Raw genomic sequence first — 18092 nt, forward strand, 5'->3', positions numbered from 1 at the left:
GTCAGTTTCTGAGTGTTAGGATAATATTACATGTGTAAAACACAAGGACCATGCTTAATTTCCTTTGACCTGCATGAACTCTGAATGAATTGTACAAAAAAGGACAATTCATCATTTTTAAAAGTGGAATAGAATCAATGCCTGTGTACTGCAGTAACACTCTCAAATAAGAAAGAAGTACATCCTGTGCTGTAAGAAAATAATTTTGGTGAAAAGATATACAAAGTGAAATCATTTTTGTTTTTCCGGTATGTTACATTCATGCATTAAAGGTGGCTGTCAGATAGCAGTAGCAATGGTGACAATACTAATTTGTTATACTAACGTTAATTAAATGCTAATAACATTTACTATATAACTATATAATTACAACAGTTCCACTGAAAATGATTACAATATGACTGATTATATTATATGTTCTGATTGACTCTTTATTTATAATAAACTATGGGAAGCTACTTTAACTGCTCATACATCAATATCCCTGTACCTACAGTGTTTACAGTATAAATATCTGGTTAGTAAACTTCACATAGAAACAGGAAAAATAAATAATCACAACTGGATTTTCATCATAGTAGCTGGTATCTGTGAAAATGTGATTAAAGAAACCAATGCATTTTTTAAAAAGTTATAATAAAGTGCAATTATGTCATTAATAGTGCATATACTCAAGATTCAGTTAGCCATTTCCTGCAAACATCCTATTGTAGAACCTATGTTACTGGTGTTGTCAACAAAATGAGAATCCTGATTGGCACACAGAAACGAAGACAAGAGAAGTACTCAATTCAAATCAATTCATTTTTATTTGTATAGCGCTTTTAACAATGAACATTGTCTCAAAGCAGCTTTACACAGATATAGTGGTGATAAAGAATGAATAAGATGTTTTTTATAAGTGTAAATTTGTCTTTAATGAGTGAGCTGGTGGTGACTGTGGCAAGGAAAAACTCCCTGATATGTTTAGGTGTGCAGTGATGGTGATCAGAAGCAAACTGTAGTCCTGAGTCAGTGTAGCTGACTATTGACAGTCCAAATCCAAATTCTCAGAGTTCCTGTTCTTACTCCGTAATTTCATGGATCTCCAGGGCGTTGATGGGAAACCATCCCCAGCTGCACAGAGTGGCCACCTATTAAAGAAAAAAACATCCAGGGGCAGGCCAGGGCAAAGAAGGAGAGAGGGGCAGGAAGAGGGGTCACTGGAACCTCAGGAGCATGTTTAACTTGACCGGGAAAAAGAGAGAGAGAGAGAGAGAGAGAGAGAGAGAGAGAGAGAGAGAGAGAGAGAGAGAGAGAGAGAGAAGAGGGGTGACAGGGAGAGAAGGATATGGAATATTATGTATTCTTATTGTTGTATGAAAGTTAAGGACACTGTGCAGTTGGGGACTCTGGCAAGACTCGCTATAGCAGCAAAACTAAAAGGGAGAACCAGAAGGTAACACAGACATGAGGGATCTCTGGATAAGAGATGCCCCACACCACCGTCAACAACCTGAGTGAACAGTTGAGAGTGAGGGGATGACAGCATACAAATATCCCAGTTCACCAAACACTCTATATCCATGATCCCTTTAGATCTGCTCCTTTACCTAAGAAAAATCTACTGATAAAAGGCTTGACTACATAAATGTGTTTTCAACCTCGACTTGAACACTGAGACAGTGTCTGAGTCCCGAACACTGATTGGAAGGCTGTTCCATAACTGTGGGGCTTTATAAGAGAAAGATCTGCCCCCTGCTGTAGTCTTCATTATTTGAGGTACCAACAAATAGCCTGCACCTTTTGATCTAAGTAGGCGTGGAGGATCATACTGGTACAGAAGTTCACTCAGACATAATATTGACATAATATTTCTATTTTAGCAATATTTCTAAGGTGAAAGATGGTGAGCCTTTTAATATTATTCAAGTGAGCCTCAAATGAAAGACTAGGGTTTATAATCACACCAAGGTCTATGACTGCTGTACACACTGAAACAGAAACTTCTTCCAGAGAGGGTGATGCTACATAATCTGAAAGTTTGCTTTTGGCTGCATGTGGTCCTAGTAAATATACTTCCTTCTTATCTGAGCTGAGCAGAAGGAAGTTATCAAGCATCCAGTGTCCAATGTCCTTTACACACTCCTCAACATTGTTAAGCTGATCTCTCTCATCTGGCTTTGCTAAAATATACAGCTGTGTGTCATCAGCATAGCAATGGAAGCGAATACCATGTTTATGTATAATTTCACCCAGAGGCAGCATATATGAAGAGAAAAGCAGTGGGCCTAAGACAGATTCCTGCAGAACACCAAACTTTACCTCAGAGAGTGTGGAGAACTCACCATTTACATCAACAAACTAATAGCGATCATTTAAATAAGACCAAACAACATTCTCTAGTCTAGCAAGCAGTATAGTGTGATCAATGGTGTCAAAAGCTGCACTAAGGTCGAGCAAAACAAGTAAAGAGACAAAACCCTGATCAAAGGGAAATAACAGGTGATTTAACACCTTAACTAGCGCCGTCTCTGTGCTATGATGAGGCATAAACCCTGACTGATACATTTCCAAAATGTATTCCTAAGTAGATGTTAGCATAACTGCTGTGCTACAACCTTTTCTAAAATCTTGTAGATAAAGGGGAGGTTTATTATTGACCTGTAGTTGAACAGCTGACAAGGTTAAGGTCAGGTTTCTTAATTAGGGGGTTGATAACGGCCAGTTTAAATGATTTAGGTGCATAACCAGTGCCAAAGATAGAGTTTATTAATTTTAAAACAGGTTCAATTACCTCTGGAGTTATCTGTTTAAAGAAACTTGTAGGCAAGGAATCGAGAATGCAGGTTGATGATTTTGATGAGAAAATAAATGAAATTAAGTCATTCTCTTAAATAACTTAAATAACTCTTTCAGAAAAGATTCTTCATCTGTTCAGAGTTAAAAGCGAAGTTAGTAAAGTGAAATATTATTATCAAACAAAATATCTTATCTGTCATAAATTTTCTTAATTCTATTCACCGAATCACTGTTGTCATCTGGTCTTTCTAAAACGAAAAATGTGTTTTAGAAGTAACTCTTTTTTTTACTTAAATTTTACTTACTAAAGAGAATTTGACTTTGTAATAGCCATGAAAGTGCGTGTATAGTCCAGCTGGACAAATATTCGTTTTAAAAGGAAATACACAAGAAAACTATACAGTGTTGTTCAGTGTTTGCTCACAGAATTATAGTTTACTGCTGTATCCTGGCTAGGTTAAAGGTTGATATGGTACACTTCCAAGAAGAGGCAGGGATACAACCTGTATAGACAAATCCCCTTCTCTCTCTCTCTCTCTCTCTCTCTCTCTCTCTCTCTCTCTCTCTCTCTCTCTCTCTCTCTCTCTGTCTCTCTCTCTCTCTCTCTCAGACACACACACACACACACACACATACACACATATTTACACCAAGATGGATTTGGGGTAGTCAGTTTTTAAATGAGACATTTTGAAATGTATTGGCAAATATTGGCTCATTTAGGATTTCATGAGAGCTAAACATTCCAAAAAAGTTAAATGTACATATAAGGAACAGCTGGAGGACTAATTTACAACTTATTAGGTCAATTGGCAACATGATTGGGTATAAAAAGAGCCTCTCAGAGTGGCAGTGTCTCTCAGAAGTCAAGATGGGCAGAAGATCTCCAATTCCCCCAATGCTGCGGTGAAAAATAGTGGAGCAATATCAGAAAGGAGTTTCTCAGAGAAAAATTGCAAAGAATTCGAAGTTATCATCATCTACAGTGTATAATATAATCCAAAGGTTCAGAGAATCTGGAACAATCTCTGTGCGTAAGGGTCAAGGCCGAAAAACCATACTGGATGCCTGTGATCTTCGGGACCTTAGGCGGCACTGCGTCACATACAGGAATGCTACTGTAATAAAAAAAACATGGGCTCAGGAATACTTCCAGAAATTTTATTCATTGTTGGTGAACACAAGCCATTCGCAGTTGCCGAATAAAACTCCATAGGTCAAAAAAGAAAGCCATATCTAAACATGATCCAAAAGCGCAGGCATTTCCTCTGGGCCAAGGCTTATTTAAAATGGACTGTGGCAAAGTGGGAAACTGTTCTGTGGTCAGACGAATCAAAATTTTAGGTTCTTTTTGGAAAACTGGGATGCCATATTATCCGGACTAAAGAGGATGAGGACAACCCAAGTTGTTATCAGCGCTCAGTTCAGAAGCCTGCGTCTCTGATAGTATGGGGTTGCATGAGTGCGTGTGGCATGGGCAGCTTGCACATCTGGAAAGGCACCATCGATGCTGAAAGGTATATCCAAGTTCTAGAACAACATATGCTCCCATCCAGACGTCGTTTCTTTCAGGGAAGACATTGCATTTTCCAGCATGACAATGCCAGACCACATACTGCATCAATTATAACATCATGGTTGCACTCCGGGTACTGAAATGGCCAGCCTGCAGTCCAGATCTTTCACCCATAGAAAACATTTGCGGCATCATAAAGAGGAAGATGCGACAAAGAAGATCTAGGACAGTTGAGCAACTAGAAGCTTGTATTAGACAAAAATGGGACAACATTCCTTGAGCAACTTGTCTCCCCAGTCTCCAGACGTTTGCAGACTGTTATTAAAAAAAGAAGAGGGGATGCCATACAGTGGTAAACATGGCCTTGTTCCAACTTTTTGTTGTAATGTGTTGATGCCATGAAATTTAAAATCACTTATCACATATCACTTATCATAAATGTATTTGTTCTTTAAAATGATACATGTTCTCAGTTTAAACATTTGATATGTCATCTATGTTGTATTCTGAATAAAATATTGAAATTTGAAACTTCCACATCATTTCATTCTGTTTTATTCACAATTTGTTCAGTGTCCCAACTTTTTTGGAATCGGGTTTGTAGATGCAATGATCCAAATGCTGTTGGAATTTACCCATTAACTGTATCCAAAGGGTATTAGTGAGGTCAGGAATGCATTGTGAGTGAGAACCCCTGTGGTGAGGTCTGCATTCCAATTCCTGACGGTGATCAGTGGAGCTGAATTTCTTCTACTCAAACCTTGGTAAATGTCTATACAGAGCTCGGTTTGTCCACAGGGTTATTGTCATTCTGGAACAGGTTTTGGTCTCTGAGTTCCAGTTAAGAAAAAATCTGAAGTTAAACAAAGACATCCCAGACAATTCTATACTTCTGACTTTGTAGCAACAGTTTGGGAAATAACTACTGTGTGCATTTGAATACAGTGAAGGACAGGAGACAAAAAAAACAAAAAAAATATAGAAATACAACTAAAAAACAATTACAAACATGAATTAAAATATAGTGGGTTTTGCAATATGTTACTGCTATTTTGAATGCAAAATGTCATGTATGAAAAAGAGAACTTCTTTGAAGAAGTCTTCTTCTTGGCTTTTAAGGAACTGTTCCAACGCGGTAATCACCTCATTGAAACTGTGAAAATCGTGGGCGACTTGGGGTACGAAATTCTGATTCATCCCATCTACTCCCCTGACCTCGCACCCAGTGACTTCTTCCTCTTCCATCGCTTGAAGAAACCACTTTGTGCCAGGCATTTCAAAGATGACGACGAGGTGATTTACCAAACTCTAACTCTAACCCCAACCCGTTTCCTAAAGAGCCACCAGTTCATCCATTGTTTGGAAAAGTGTGTCGCCTTAGGTGAAGGATATGTAGAGAAGGACTAAGCTCACGCCCAACATTCGTTTTCATTACATTATTTTTTCTTAGCAATAACAATTTCATGACCTCCCTTTGTACCACTATTACTACTACTACTACTACTAATAAAAATAATCATTATTAAATTATTAAAAAATTATTATTCTTATAACTATTATTATTACTATTATTGAAAAAAATAAGAGAATTACAGTTAGTAATTTAGAAATACACTAGGTTTTTGTATTGTGGTTTTATACTCATCCCATTTTTATCACTCTGTTATGCCAACCTCTTTCTCCTTATGCTTTCCTGCACTTCCTAATTCCATCACCATGTCTCTTTTTCCTCCTTTTTCTTTTTTGTATTTACAGTTTGCTTCCGTAAATTCTACTTAAATGATATTACTGTTAAAATACATTTCATATTGTGTTTTTTTTATTTCACAAATATAAAACTTTAATACAACAATAAGAACCTCAGTTTTAAAAAAGCACCTATATGTGTCAAGTGTTGAAGTAACAGTGAAGCAGTGATAAAGTTAATGAGAAAATAAAGTAAGTGCAGGATATACAGTGTTTTCAGGAGTTACATAAATGAGATCAAATGGTATTATGGGAGTAATTTACAGATGTGTATGTACTATAAACATAATATAGAGATGGCTATTACTATAAACTGAAATTTACAGAAGGATATGTACTATAAACAAAATATATTGCTATTACTATAAACAGAAATCGGGTGGATATAAACAATGGTAAGTTAGGCAATGGTAAGCAGCAATGCAAAAAAAGAGCAAGTGTGCAAATGAGCATAGTTTTTGTGTAAACAGTCCATTAGTGCAATAATGAAGTGTGAGGTGTTGGAGGGGATGTAGCAGTGTATGAGGGCAGTAGGATCAGCGAGGGGCAGAGTTCAGTAAAGAGACAGCTCTAGGAAAAAGGCTGTTCTTTAGTCGGCTGATCCTGGTCCGGAGGCACCTGAAACACCTCAGGAAAAAGAGGCGCTGGTGAGCCTTCTTGACCAGGCTGGAGGTTTTGGTAGTCCAGGACAGGTCTGCTGAGATGTGTATCCCCAGAAAGTTGAAACTGGATCCCATTGATGTGGGTGGTGCCATGTGTGCCTCTTGTCTCCTTTCTGAAGTCCACAATTAGCTCCTTTGTCTTGGAGGTGTAAGGAGCAGGTTATTGTTGTTGCACCATGTGGCTAGGTGCTGGATCTCTTCCCTGTTGGCAGTCTCATCATTGTTGGTAATGAGACCGATCACGGTAGTGTCATCTGCAAACTTGATGATGGAGTTAGATCCATTCACAGGCCTGCAGTCGGAGGTAGTAGAAAAGGGAGTAGAGGAAGGGGCTCAGCACACAGCCCTGTGGTACACCAGTGTTGAGTGTGATGGTGGAGCAGATGGAGCCTGATCGAACCTGCTGGGGTCTGGTTGTCAAAAAGTCCATAATCCAGTTGCAAGTGGAGGTGTTAATGCACAGATCTATAATTTTGGATATTAACTTGGATGGAATGATGGTGTTAAATGCTGAGCTGAAGTCAACAAACAGCATACATGCATAAGTGTTCTTATTGTCCAAGTGTGTGAGCACAGAGTGCAGTGCTATTAAAACTGCATCTTCTGTGCTCCTACTGGAGGGTGGTCAGCCGAGGGATTGAGCTTGGTGGCAGTTTCTCTGTTTTCTCTCTCAAAGCGAGCATAAAGGTAATTAAGCTCATTCAAGAAGAGGACATCAGTGGCAGCGGGGGTGTAATGGGAGGATTTCTTAATCACTAATGGCCTGGATGCCTTGCCACATGCGTCGAGGGTTAGATTTGGAAAAATGCTATCTTTCTCTTGTAGCAGTGCTTGGCCTCTTTGATGCCCCTCTTCAGGTTAGCTCTAGATGTGCTGTAGGCCTGTGCGTCACCTGATCTGAAAGCAGAAATTCGTGCCTTCAACAGTAGGTGCACCTCCTTTTCATCCATGGCTTCTGATTTGGGTATGTGATGATCTGTTTCTGAGTAGTAACACTGTGTATGGTGGTATTGATGTAATCCATTACAGAGGAGGTGTAGCAGTCGATGTCCGTGTGAGTGTCACTGGTGGCCTGAGAAGCAAATGTACTCCAGTCTGTGTGTAGAAACCTTTCCTGGAGTGTGAAATCTGCTTCTGCGGGCCACACCTTCTCACTGATGGCTTCACCCGATTGATGAGGGGTGCATATATGGGGGTGAGAACCAAAGAAAGGTGATTGTCCCAGGTGGGGAAGGGGGGTCGCAACATAAGCTCCAGCCATGTTTGTGTATACATGGTCTAAGGTTTTGTTCCCTCTGGTGTGACAGGAAACATGCTGGTGAAATTTGGGGAGCACTGCTTCTAAGTTTAAGTGATTAAAATCTCCTGCAACAATAAACGCAGTTTCCGGATGAACAGTCTGTTGTTTACTGATGGCTGCATAAAGTTCTTTCATAGAAAGCTTGGCATTAGCATCGAGGGGAATGTAAGCTGCTGTTATAATGGCTGAAGTGAACACCCATGGTAATTAAAACAGTCTACATTTAACCATGAAAAACTCCAGGTTAGCTGAACAATGTCTCCCAATAAAAACAGAGTTTGTGCACCAAGCTTTGTTAACATTAATGCACAATCCACCACCTCTGGTCTTACCGGAGCCATCTAATGTCCTATCCGCCTGGAGTGTGTGTCGTCCCGCTAGCTCAATAGCGTTGTCCGGAATGCCACTGTGTAGCCATGTTTCCGTGACGATCATAACATTACAGTTCAAACGTTTCATGCTGTGAGTGATGCTGAGTCAAATCTCCTCCATTTTGTTCACCAGTGAACGAACTGAAAATAAAACACACTAAATCTCTCAAGATTTCAGCAGAGGATGATTAAACAACCCCCAAAACAGCATTACCAGCTTCACTTATTAAGAGCTCTAATTACGATTTTAAGTGTTTAGGTGTACATTTAAATTCACCATAATTGAGATCAGTGTTTGCATCACATCACATCACATCACATCAGATCACATCAGCTCACATCACATCACATCACATCACATCACTATGAAATAGTCTAGTAAAAAGTCATAACAAATGAAAAAATAAATAAAAATAAAACCCAATGAAGAAAGTAGTAAGACTATTCAGCTGGATAATCTATTTATGCAGAATGAAGGTTTAATAATCACAATTCTTGAGTTTCATGTGCTGATTCTTGATGTCTGTGTGTTTAAATGGTGCTGTAGCTCTAAAGGTTTTATGCATATTTTTTAAACCTTAATAGTTTGTCAAAGTACTTTGAAATCATATAATTATCATTAAAAATAGAAAATTAATTAGAAACCACCATAAAAACAAACAAAAAAAGAAGTGCTTTAGGTTATGATTATTTCACCACCAATAATCAAAACCAAAACCAAAACCACCAAATTACAATTTATTTTGACAGTCAGAGAAAAACTCATGTGAAAGAGTTGAGGATCAAGAGCCCAACTAAAGCACCCACTGGTCTAAAAAAATGGTGAGGTCACGATGCATTTTTAAAAACCCCTGTTAAGTCTCAAAGAATGATTTGTAGACATTTGACAGAAATAAATAATATAATAAATAAAGCTGAAAATTTGTTTTGGAGTTGTTTAATCATCCTGTTTTAATTCAGTTGATTTCATCCAATGCTGTAACTGTCTGTAGTTTTGTTTCTTGTTCTTTCCTTCAGTGATTCTGTTTGTTAACAGCAGTGTTCATCTGTGTCTCAATACACACATCTGTTTTTTTTTACTCCTTCAAGGGGACTATACTAGTAAACTAATGTAGGAAATAGTTTTACAAAGCATTAAGGCAAAAAGTAAGAAGTTTACTTGTATTAACATTAACTGTAGGTAACTGTTTAATAAACAGTAATTTCATGTTTTATAATTTACAGGATTTTACCGTCGCTATTTTACATTCTTGCACTGTTAAAACTACGAAAGATTTTTAGTGTAGGTTTAAGCACATGCTGCCATCTGCTGGGCGCTGGATTAACTACAACAACTAATACTACAGCTACTACAGATAATAATAATAATAATAATAATAATAATAATAATAATAATAATAATAATAATAATAATAATAATAAATAATAATAAATAATAGTAATAATAATAATAATAATAATAATAATAATAATACTTTTACTATCTCTACTACTTCTACTACTACTACTTCTACTACTACTACTACGACTACTACTACTACTACTACTACCACCACTAATAATAATAATAATAATAATAATAATAATAATAATAATAATAATAATAATAATAATACTTTTACTATCTCTACTACTTCTACTACTACTACTACTACTACTACTACTACTACTACCACCACTAATAATAATAATAATAATAATAATAATAATAATAATAATAATAATAATAATAATAATACTTTTACTATCTCTACTACTACTACTACTACTACTACTACCACCACTAATAATAATAATAATAATAATAATAATAATAATAATAATAATAATAATAATAATAATAATACTTCTCCTATCTTTACTATTAATTCTACTACTAAACTACCACTACGATTGATAATAATAATAATAACAATAATGATAATGGTAATAATAATATTACTACAACTACCACTACTGCTATTACTACTACTACTACTACTACTACTACTACTACTACTACTACTACTACTACTAATAATTATTATTATTATTAAATCAACTTAATTTACTAGTATTGCTACTACTACTAATATTAATACTACTGCTCATACTTGCACTAATTCTAATGTTAGTACAGTCATGGCCAAAACTTTTGAGAATGACACAAATATTAATTTTCACAAAGTCTGCTGCTTCAGTGTTTTTAGATCTTTTTGTTAGATGTTATTATGGTATATTGAAGTAAGTTTTATAATTTCCTAAGTGTCAAAAGCTTTTATTGAAATCACAGTCTATGCAAAGTGTCAGTATTTGCAGTGTTGACCCTTCTTTTTTTTTTAAGACCTCCACAGTTCACACTGACATGCTGTCAATCAACTTCTGGGCCACATCCTGACTGATAGCAGCCCATTCTTGCATAATCAGTGCTGTCAGAATTTGTGGGTTTTTCTTTGTCCACCCACCTCTTGAGGATTGACCACAAGTTCTCAATGAGAATAAGGTCTGGGGAGTTTCCTGGCCATGGACTTAAAATTTTGATGTTTTGTTATTATTATTATAATTATTATGTTTTTGTATCTTTGTGTATCAATTGTAAAGTAAAAGGTAAGTGAAGGTTTTATTCAAGTTACTAAATATTTACTGATCGGAAGGTCGGGGGTTCAGGCCCCGGTATCGCCAAGCTGCCACTCATGGGCCCTTGAGCAAGGCCCTTAACCCTCTGTGCTCCAGGGGCACTGCATCATAGCTGACCATGTGCTCTGACCCATATGCAAAGAAAGAATTTTACTGTGCTGTAATGTATATGTGCCAAATAAATTCTATTCTATTCTATTCTATTCTATTCTATTCTATTCTATTCTATTCTATTCTATTCTATTCATCAGATTGGCTGTTTGCGTCACTCGCATCACGCTACGTCACCTGTAGCACATTTCTTTAAAAAAAAAAAAAAAAAAAAAAAAAAGCCCTCGTATTTTATATTAGAGCTCCAAAATCGAAATATTATTTGTCAGGTGAATGCGCGTATATACAGAATAATGGATAAACTAAATACATTTACGCATTCAAAGACCTTTATTTTGCCTTTTCGTAAACCGGAAGCGTTTAATGTGTGCTACATTTTCAAAATAGGTATACGTTTATGACGTTATTTGTAATTTAAATGGCTTCTACAAAGGAACTGTTACAGCGGGACCTGTACGCTTTACTCGGAGTTGAAGAAACAGCGACACAGAAAGAGGTGCAGTAAAAAAAGTCGGAAGTGATTGTTAAGGCTCATGGTGCTGAGTTAGTGAGTTAGCAGTGAGAAGCTCGGGCTTCCTGCAGAACTGCTGCATGCGGGACCGGAAACACTGTTACAATGAATTAACAAACCACCATTTCACATTCAATGTGTTAAGAGTGGAGTTCAGGGATTTAATTCTGTTTTATTTATATAGCGATATTAACAATGGCCATTGTCCCAAAGCAGCAGGAATGAAGCATGTACTCCACTAGACCTCCTCAGGTGTGCTGTGGTGTCACAAACACATCCTAGAAGTCATGTAGACTGAGGTGGGATCTCCATGGGTCAGACCTGTTTGTCCAGCACATCCCATAGATGTTTGATTAGTTTGAGATCTGGGTATATTATAGGCATCACCTTGAAACTCTGTCATTTTCCTCTAGAACAATTAATCATGGCTCTTGATTTATGTGACTGGCAGATCCGTCAACTTTCATGCATGTCCCTTATGTATATCTCATGTCATTATCAAGTAGATGAAGACAATGAATAGAAATAGTGACTAATTATAGAATAGTGTTTTACCAGCTGCGTTATATTGGACATTCGGTGCCACCCAGATGAGGATGGGTTCCCTTTTGAGTCTGGTTCTTTCAAGCTTTCTTCCTCATGCCATCTCAGGGAGTTTTTCCTTCCCACAGCCACCACTGGCTCACTCATTAGGAATAAACTCATAATTATAAGAAACAAACTTATAGGCACTGAACTTTTATACAACTTTATATCTCTGTAAAGCTGCTTTGAGACAATGACGTTGTTAAAAGCACTCTACATTATGCAATTAATATTGCTGTCAAAACGGACTCAAGTTGTCGACTCCACAAGGCCTCTGCAGGTGTGCTGTGTTTTCTAGTGCAAAGATGTTAAAAGCAAATCCTTTAAGTCCTATAGATTATATGGTAGGGCCTCCACTTTCTATTTCTCCAGCACATCCCACAGATGCCTAAATGGATCGAGAACTGGGGAATTTACAGTACAGGCATCACCTTGAACTATAGTTTTACTCTGATCAAATGTGGCGGGAAACATTGTGGCCAGTACCATCAGGGAATACAGTCGGTATATATAATACAGAAGGGTTATAACATAGACATGAACACAGCTGCCAGTCTACAGCTATACAGCCAGTGTATATAGTAAGCTGAAATGCACAGCGTCCTGATATCTTTCTATCATATTGTCTTTATCATCAATTTGTGCTGCAGTAGCTCTTCTGTGGGATTTGAGCAGACAGACTAGACTTTGCTTCAAATGCAAATCAAATGTCACAAGTTCACAGTTTTGCCTTCCTTATACTACTTTTTGAAGGGTAGTAACCCGGGCATAACAGAAACAAACACACCGACTGCCATTTTGGAGATGCACTGATCATCGTCACATTCGTTTAGTGCCATATGCGCGCCTATTTTTCCTGCTTCCAACACATCATCTTTGAGAACTGAATGTTCCTCCCACTATAACGAGATATTCAGGGTTATACTCTTCACATATATCTTCTAATTAGTTCCACTTTACAAACAATGAAAAAAAATGAAGGTTTATTTGTTAGACCTGAAGCATTACTGGTGTCCTTTTATGGCCAAACACCTGCATATATTAGCTTTAAATTGAACTTAGGCCCCTTTTAAAATCTTACATAGCAATGTACCAATCACATTTAGCACTTTTTCTACAGCAGTACCCGATGCTGATGTGGTCCTGAGATCCACTTAGTGACCGCTGAGAGAGCTTGTTAGACCAGAGCGCTTTATATTCGAAACAAGAAAATGCTGTCAGTCAGCAGTGTTCAGTGTTAAAGATGCATCAAGAAGGTCAGCTCAGCGCTTTTATAGTACTTTTTCAGCAGGTGGCACTCTTCTACCATGAAACTGCAGTGCTGTCAGTCAGCAGTGTTCAGTGTTAAAGATGCATCAAGAAGGTCAGCTCAGCGCTTTTATAGTACTTTTTCAGCAGGTGGCACTCTTCTACCATGAAACCTGCAGTGCTCGTGTGCATGGTGTGTGGTCAGAATGATTCACCGAAGGGGTTCTCAAAAATGGACATTTAAAATTGAATGCAGCAGTCAATCATATTAAGCATAATCACAATATATTGAAATGAAATAATAGATAGTGAGACAGTTTGGAATAAAAGTATATGAAATAAGATTGACATGAAACACTTTCTGGGCAATTGTCCGTTTTGCTTTGATTGTGGTGGTCTCCTCCAGGATGTAAACCTGTAACCACCCCCGCATTCACAGGACTCAAGGGTTCCTTGAATGATTAGATGCATATGGAAAGTTGTAAAAATCCTATGCTGTGATGTCTACAAGACAGATCTCAACCCAATAGTGGCATGTTGGGCAGTGGTCTCTACCAGCAGCACCAAAACACAGAGCGAGTGCACTTATTGACTGTCTTGCAATGTATTCATGCCGAATATTCAACAATATTCTTTCGAAATATTTCAAAATGCTGTTACTTTATCTGCGGATCTAGATTATATAGGATATAGTACTGTGGAACTTGGTCTAAGTTGTTATTACTAGTGAGTATTGGTTAGCATCAGTTGGCTAGGTCAGCACCTACTCCCAGCACCTTTTCCCCAGCAGAGCACAACTGTATGGTGATGTAGAGACAGGGTAAACAGTGTAAGCAAAGAAGAAAGGGAAGTGTGTCTCGAAGTGCCTCTGCTGGAAGCATGTAATTTCCCAGGTCAAGCCCAGCAAATGATAATGATGTTTAGTTTTGGAAAGCCAATCAACAGAACCGTGACTTGTTGGATTATTAGGATAAAGGCACGTGTGTGTTTGGTCTTGACAGACTCAAGGTGCGTGTGTTCTTCAGCTCTCCATACTTGTCTTTCCTTCCAGAAAGTTTCAGCGTTACACAGAATTATGAGAGTTATGCAATATCCAATAAAATGCACGCACAAACACTGTAAAAATTCACTCCGAGCTTAGGATATTAACACTGTATACACACAAGTTTGTGGACACAGACCATAATTTTGTGTTTTTTTAACATCCTCTTTCTATTTTTTTTTTTCATTTGCTGTTATAATAACCTACACTGTCAGATGTTTCACTAGATTTTGGAGTGTGGTGTGGAGAATTGTGCTGATTCAGCTAAAGTAAATAATGAATGTTAGTAAAGTCAGGTTTTTCCTTGCCACAGTTGCTCATCAGGGACAAATTTACTTACAAAGAACATATTTACTTTTAATCACCACATTATCTGTGTAAAGCTGCTTTAAGACAATGTTCATTGTTAAAAGCGCTCTACAAATAAAAATTAATTTAAATGAAAAGGTATTAATGACAATAAAAGCCTCTTGACTTGACTTAATGTTGGGTTTGGAGGCCTGGGGTGCAGCCAGTGTTCTAATTCATCTCAAAGGTGCTCAATAGGGTTGAGGTCAGAGCTCTATATCAGGTCACTCAATACTTTTAACTTGAACCCATGTAACGAATAACGAGTGCAACATGGATCTCGCTTTGTGCATAAGGACATTGTCAAGGAGGTTCGGGTCTTTCTTTTCTGAATAAGAAAGGAACTTTAAGAAAAACAAATGGATAACTGCTGTATACAAAACACTGAACACTGTCATTATCACATGACAGTCACATCACACACTTCCATTAACTCGTCCTTGTCGACAGAGGCAGTGTGATGAATAACAGACATCCAAACACACAAATAAAAGAAAGAACAACAAGGAAATCGCTCAGAGAGTGAGCAGGGAAAGTGACAAGCATGTTCCTTTTTTGTTTTATTGTCAGATTTGTTATGGTTTGTTAGGCTGTGTGCCTCCTGGTCCTTGTGTTTTTCACTGAGAATAAATTGAAAAACCTTTCTGAACTTTAAGTGTCACTCAGAATGCTTAGTCATCATTGCCTTCACCTCCTTAGCAATAAACTTCAGGTTTTAATCAAAAGCATGTTGTCGTTAATGTCACAAACAATTGGATAATACATGCAGTTTAAATTGTTTCAAAATGCCGGAGGTTCACTCCAGTTTGTTCAGTGTAACCCATTTTTGACTTGCAGCTTTACGTTCCTACCATGTATGAAAGAAATGTTCTAATCGTATGCATGAGGAGGAATTTTTCCCCAAAAGAATTATTTTCATTTTCAATAATTTCAGTATTTAGTCTGGTTTATTGAAAATTCTGGGCAAAAAGCCCAAGCTATGAAAATCTTATATTGGTGTGTTTATAGCTTTGTAAAGACTCAGTGTCTTCACAAGGATAAGAATATTTGACAGTTTTGACCTTGTAAGGACATTTGGGTCGTCCCCACAGGGAATGGATTGTGCTTATTGTTTAATAAATTGCAGCTTTTATATAAAAAGTTTTCCCTTTGGCTTTTTTGGGGTATCGTTAGAATTCATTTTAGGTGTAGGCATCGCATTACATAGCTATATTTAATAATTATGACAAAGGAAGGTCCTTGTAAGGAGGGTAAGACAAACATGGGTGTGTGTGTGTGTGTGTGTGTGTGTATGAGAGAAACAGTATAATGATGTATTTTGTCAAACCCATTTTGGCATGTAAGTTTTGAGGTTAAATATGGAGTGAATGAAAGTTGTAACAGTCAGCCGGCTTAAGCCATTTTAAACTTGTGGTGAACCGTTTTTACCACCTTTTTTTTGTGTCATTTCAAGAATATTTCATACTGTGTTTGTCACTCCCTTTCCGTGATTGCTCCCCCTTATACTGTTTTAGTTCTGTGCTGTTTTTGCCAGTAACGGCATGAATAACAATAGCGTCTGAAATTTTATCATGATCTTGTTTGCCAAGAAGCGTACAGTGGCTTGAACACATCCCAAGAAAAGCAGTCCTTCAGTGTTCTGAGACATAGTAAAACGTGCACAAAGTATTCTAAGACAAAAGGATGTGGAGTGAAAAATACGTTGTTTTTTTTTAAAGAGAGTAATTGGCTGTATAAGTTCCGTATGAACCACATACAGTACACTGTTTTTGTAACCACAGTTGTGGCCTGCTTGATGATTCTTTTATTTAATTGTCTTCTTTTTTCTTGTTTAGATTAAGAAAGCTTACAGACAGAAAGCATTAACATGCCATCCAGACAAGAATCCAGATAATCCTCAAGCTGGTGAGTTGGTTTTGCATTTCTACATGCACTCAATAGTCACATTAAGAGGAACAGTAATACACCTGCACATCTATGCAGTTGTCCAATCAGTCAATCATGGGCTGCAGTGCGATGCCAAAAATCATGGTCAGGTCAGGCTACTGTTAATTTCTACATCAAAATATGTCGATTACATTTTCACAGAACTGTGTTAAAAACGAAAAAAAATGGTTGATGAAAGAGGCAAAAGTTCTTACTGCTTCAAGCTGGCAGGAAGGGAACTCAAATAAGCGTCTTTCACGGTTCTAGTAAACAGAAAAGCATCTCGGAATGTCTTGAGCCTTGAGGCAAATGGTCTGCAACAGCCAAATCCTACCTTGGGTTTAACAACAGGGGCACAGTATCTGATGGAAGTGACCAGGTGTGGTGTTTTACCACATTTACAAGTTGCCAGTCAGTGTTCTTACTACTGATAGGCACAGTAATGTTCAAATTTAGAGAAGGGTCTCCATTCAGTTAGATTTCATTTTGTGAAAAATGTCTGAATAATTGTGCTAATTGCAGAAATACAGTCGTGCGTAAGTTTAAGTACACTCTCTCTTTAAATCCTATGGTTTTATTCATCAGGACATAATAAAAATGATCTGGTCCCTAGCAGGTCTTGGTATTGGGTGAATATGACCTCAGATAAATAACACCTGAAATCTTTTCCTCTCTCAAATAATTAAGCTGAAATGGAGAAACTATGTGTGAAAAAGTTCACCTTATGAAAAGAAAACTTGTAGAACACCTTCAGCAGCAATTAATGAAGTAATCGTGTTCTGTATGACTATCAGTTTCTCACATCATTGTGGAGGAACATTGAGGTTTGCAGACAATTGTTTATAGGTCTTGGTTTGAGGTCTGGAGACACAGCCTCACATTAGACTCTAGAATACTTTGGTATAGAGAGGAGTTTATGGCCAGCTTAATGGCTTCAAGTTTCCCAGGTCCTGTGGCTGCAAATCAAGCCCAAATCAAAACCACATCACCACTGTGCTTGACAGCTGCTATGAAGATTTTATGCTGAAATGCTGTTTGTTTTTTTACCAAAAATGGCACTATGCATTCTGTCCAAACATCTCCACTTTATCACCTGTCCAGTGACTATTGTCCCACCAGGCCTTTGATTTGTTCACATGTAACTTTGCAAACTTAAACCATGCTTCCATGTTCTTTTTCAGAGAGAAGAGGCTTTCTCTTGGCAACCCTTCCAAACAAGCCATCATTATTCAGTCTTTTTCTATTTGAACTGTCAGGAACTTTTAGATTTAACATGCTGAGGCCTTTTATAGAGGCTTTTTTAGAGGTGGTCATACATGCTGATGATCA

The 18092-nt window shown here is 37.5% G+C and overlaps 1 protein-coding gene and 1 long non-coding RNA gene across 2 annotated transcripts in view; both read left to right on the forward strand.

The window, feature by feature from the left end:
* Nucleotides 1–18092, forward strand: part of LOC310731146 — a 124448-nt gene that overhangs the window by 38407 nt on the left and 67949 nt on the right. The gene's annotated exons all lie outside the window — the stretch shown is intronic.
* dnajc17 (DnaJ (Hsp40) homolog, subfamily C, member 17) overlaps nt 11441–18092 on the forward strand; it is a 50962-nt gene continuing 44310 nt past the window's right edge. The window contains exons 1-2 of the mRNA XM_083550529.1: nt 11441–11599; nt 16673–16742. Coding sequence (XP_083406655.1) covers nt 11522–11599; nt 16673–16742 — 148 coding nt within the window. The 5' untranslated portion in view covers nt 11441–11521. The remainder of the gene's footprint in view (nt 11600–16672; nt 16743–18092) is intronic.

This window comes from Silurus aristotelis (assembly GCF_946808225.1).
Source record: "Silurus aristotelis genome assembly, chromosome: 9".
Taxonomy (NCBI): Eukaryota; Metazoa; Chordata; class Actinopteri; order Siluriformes; family Siluridae; genus Silurus; species Silurus aristotelis.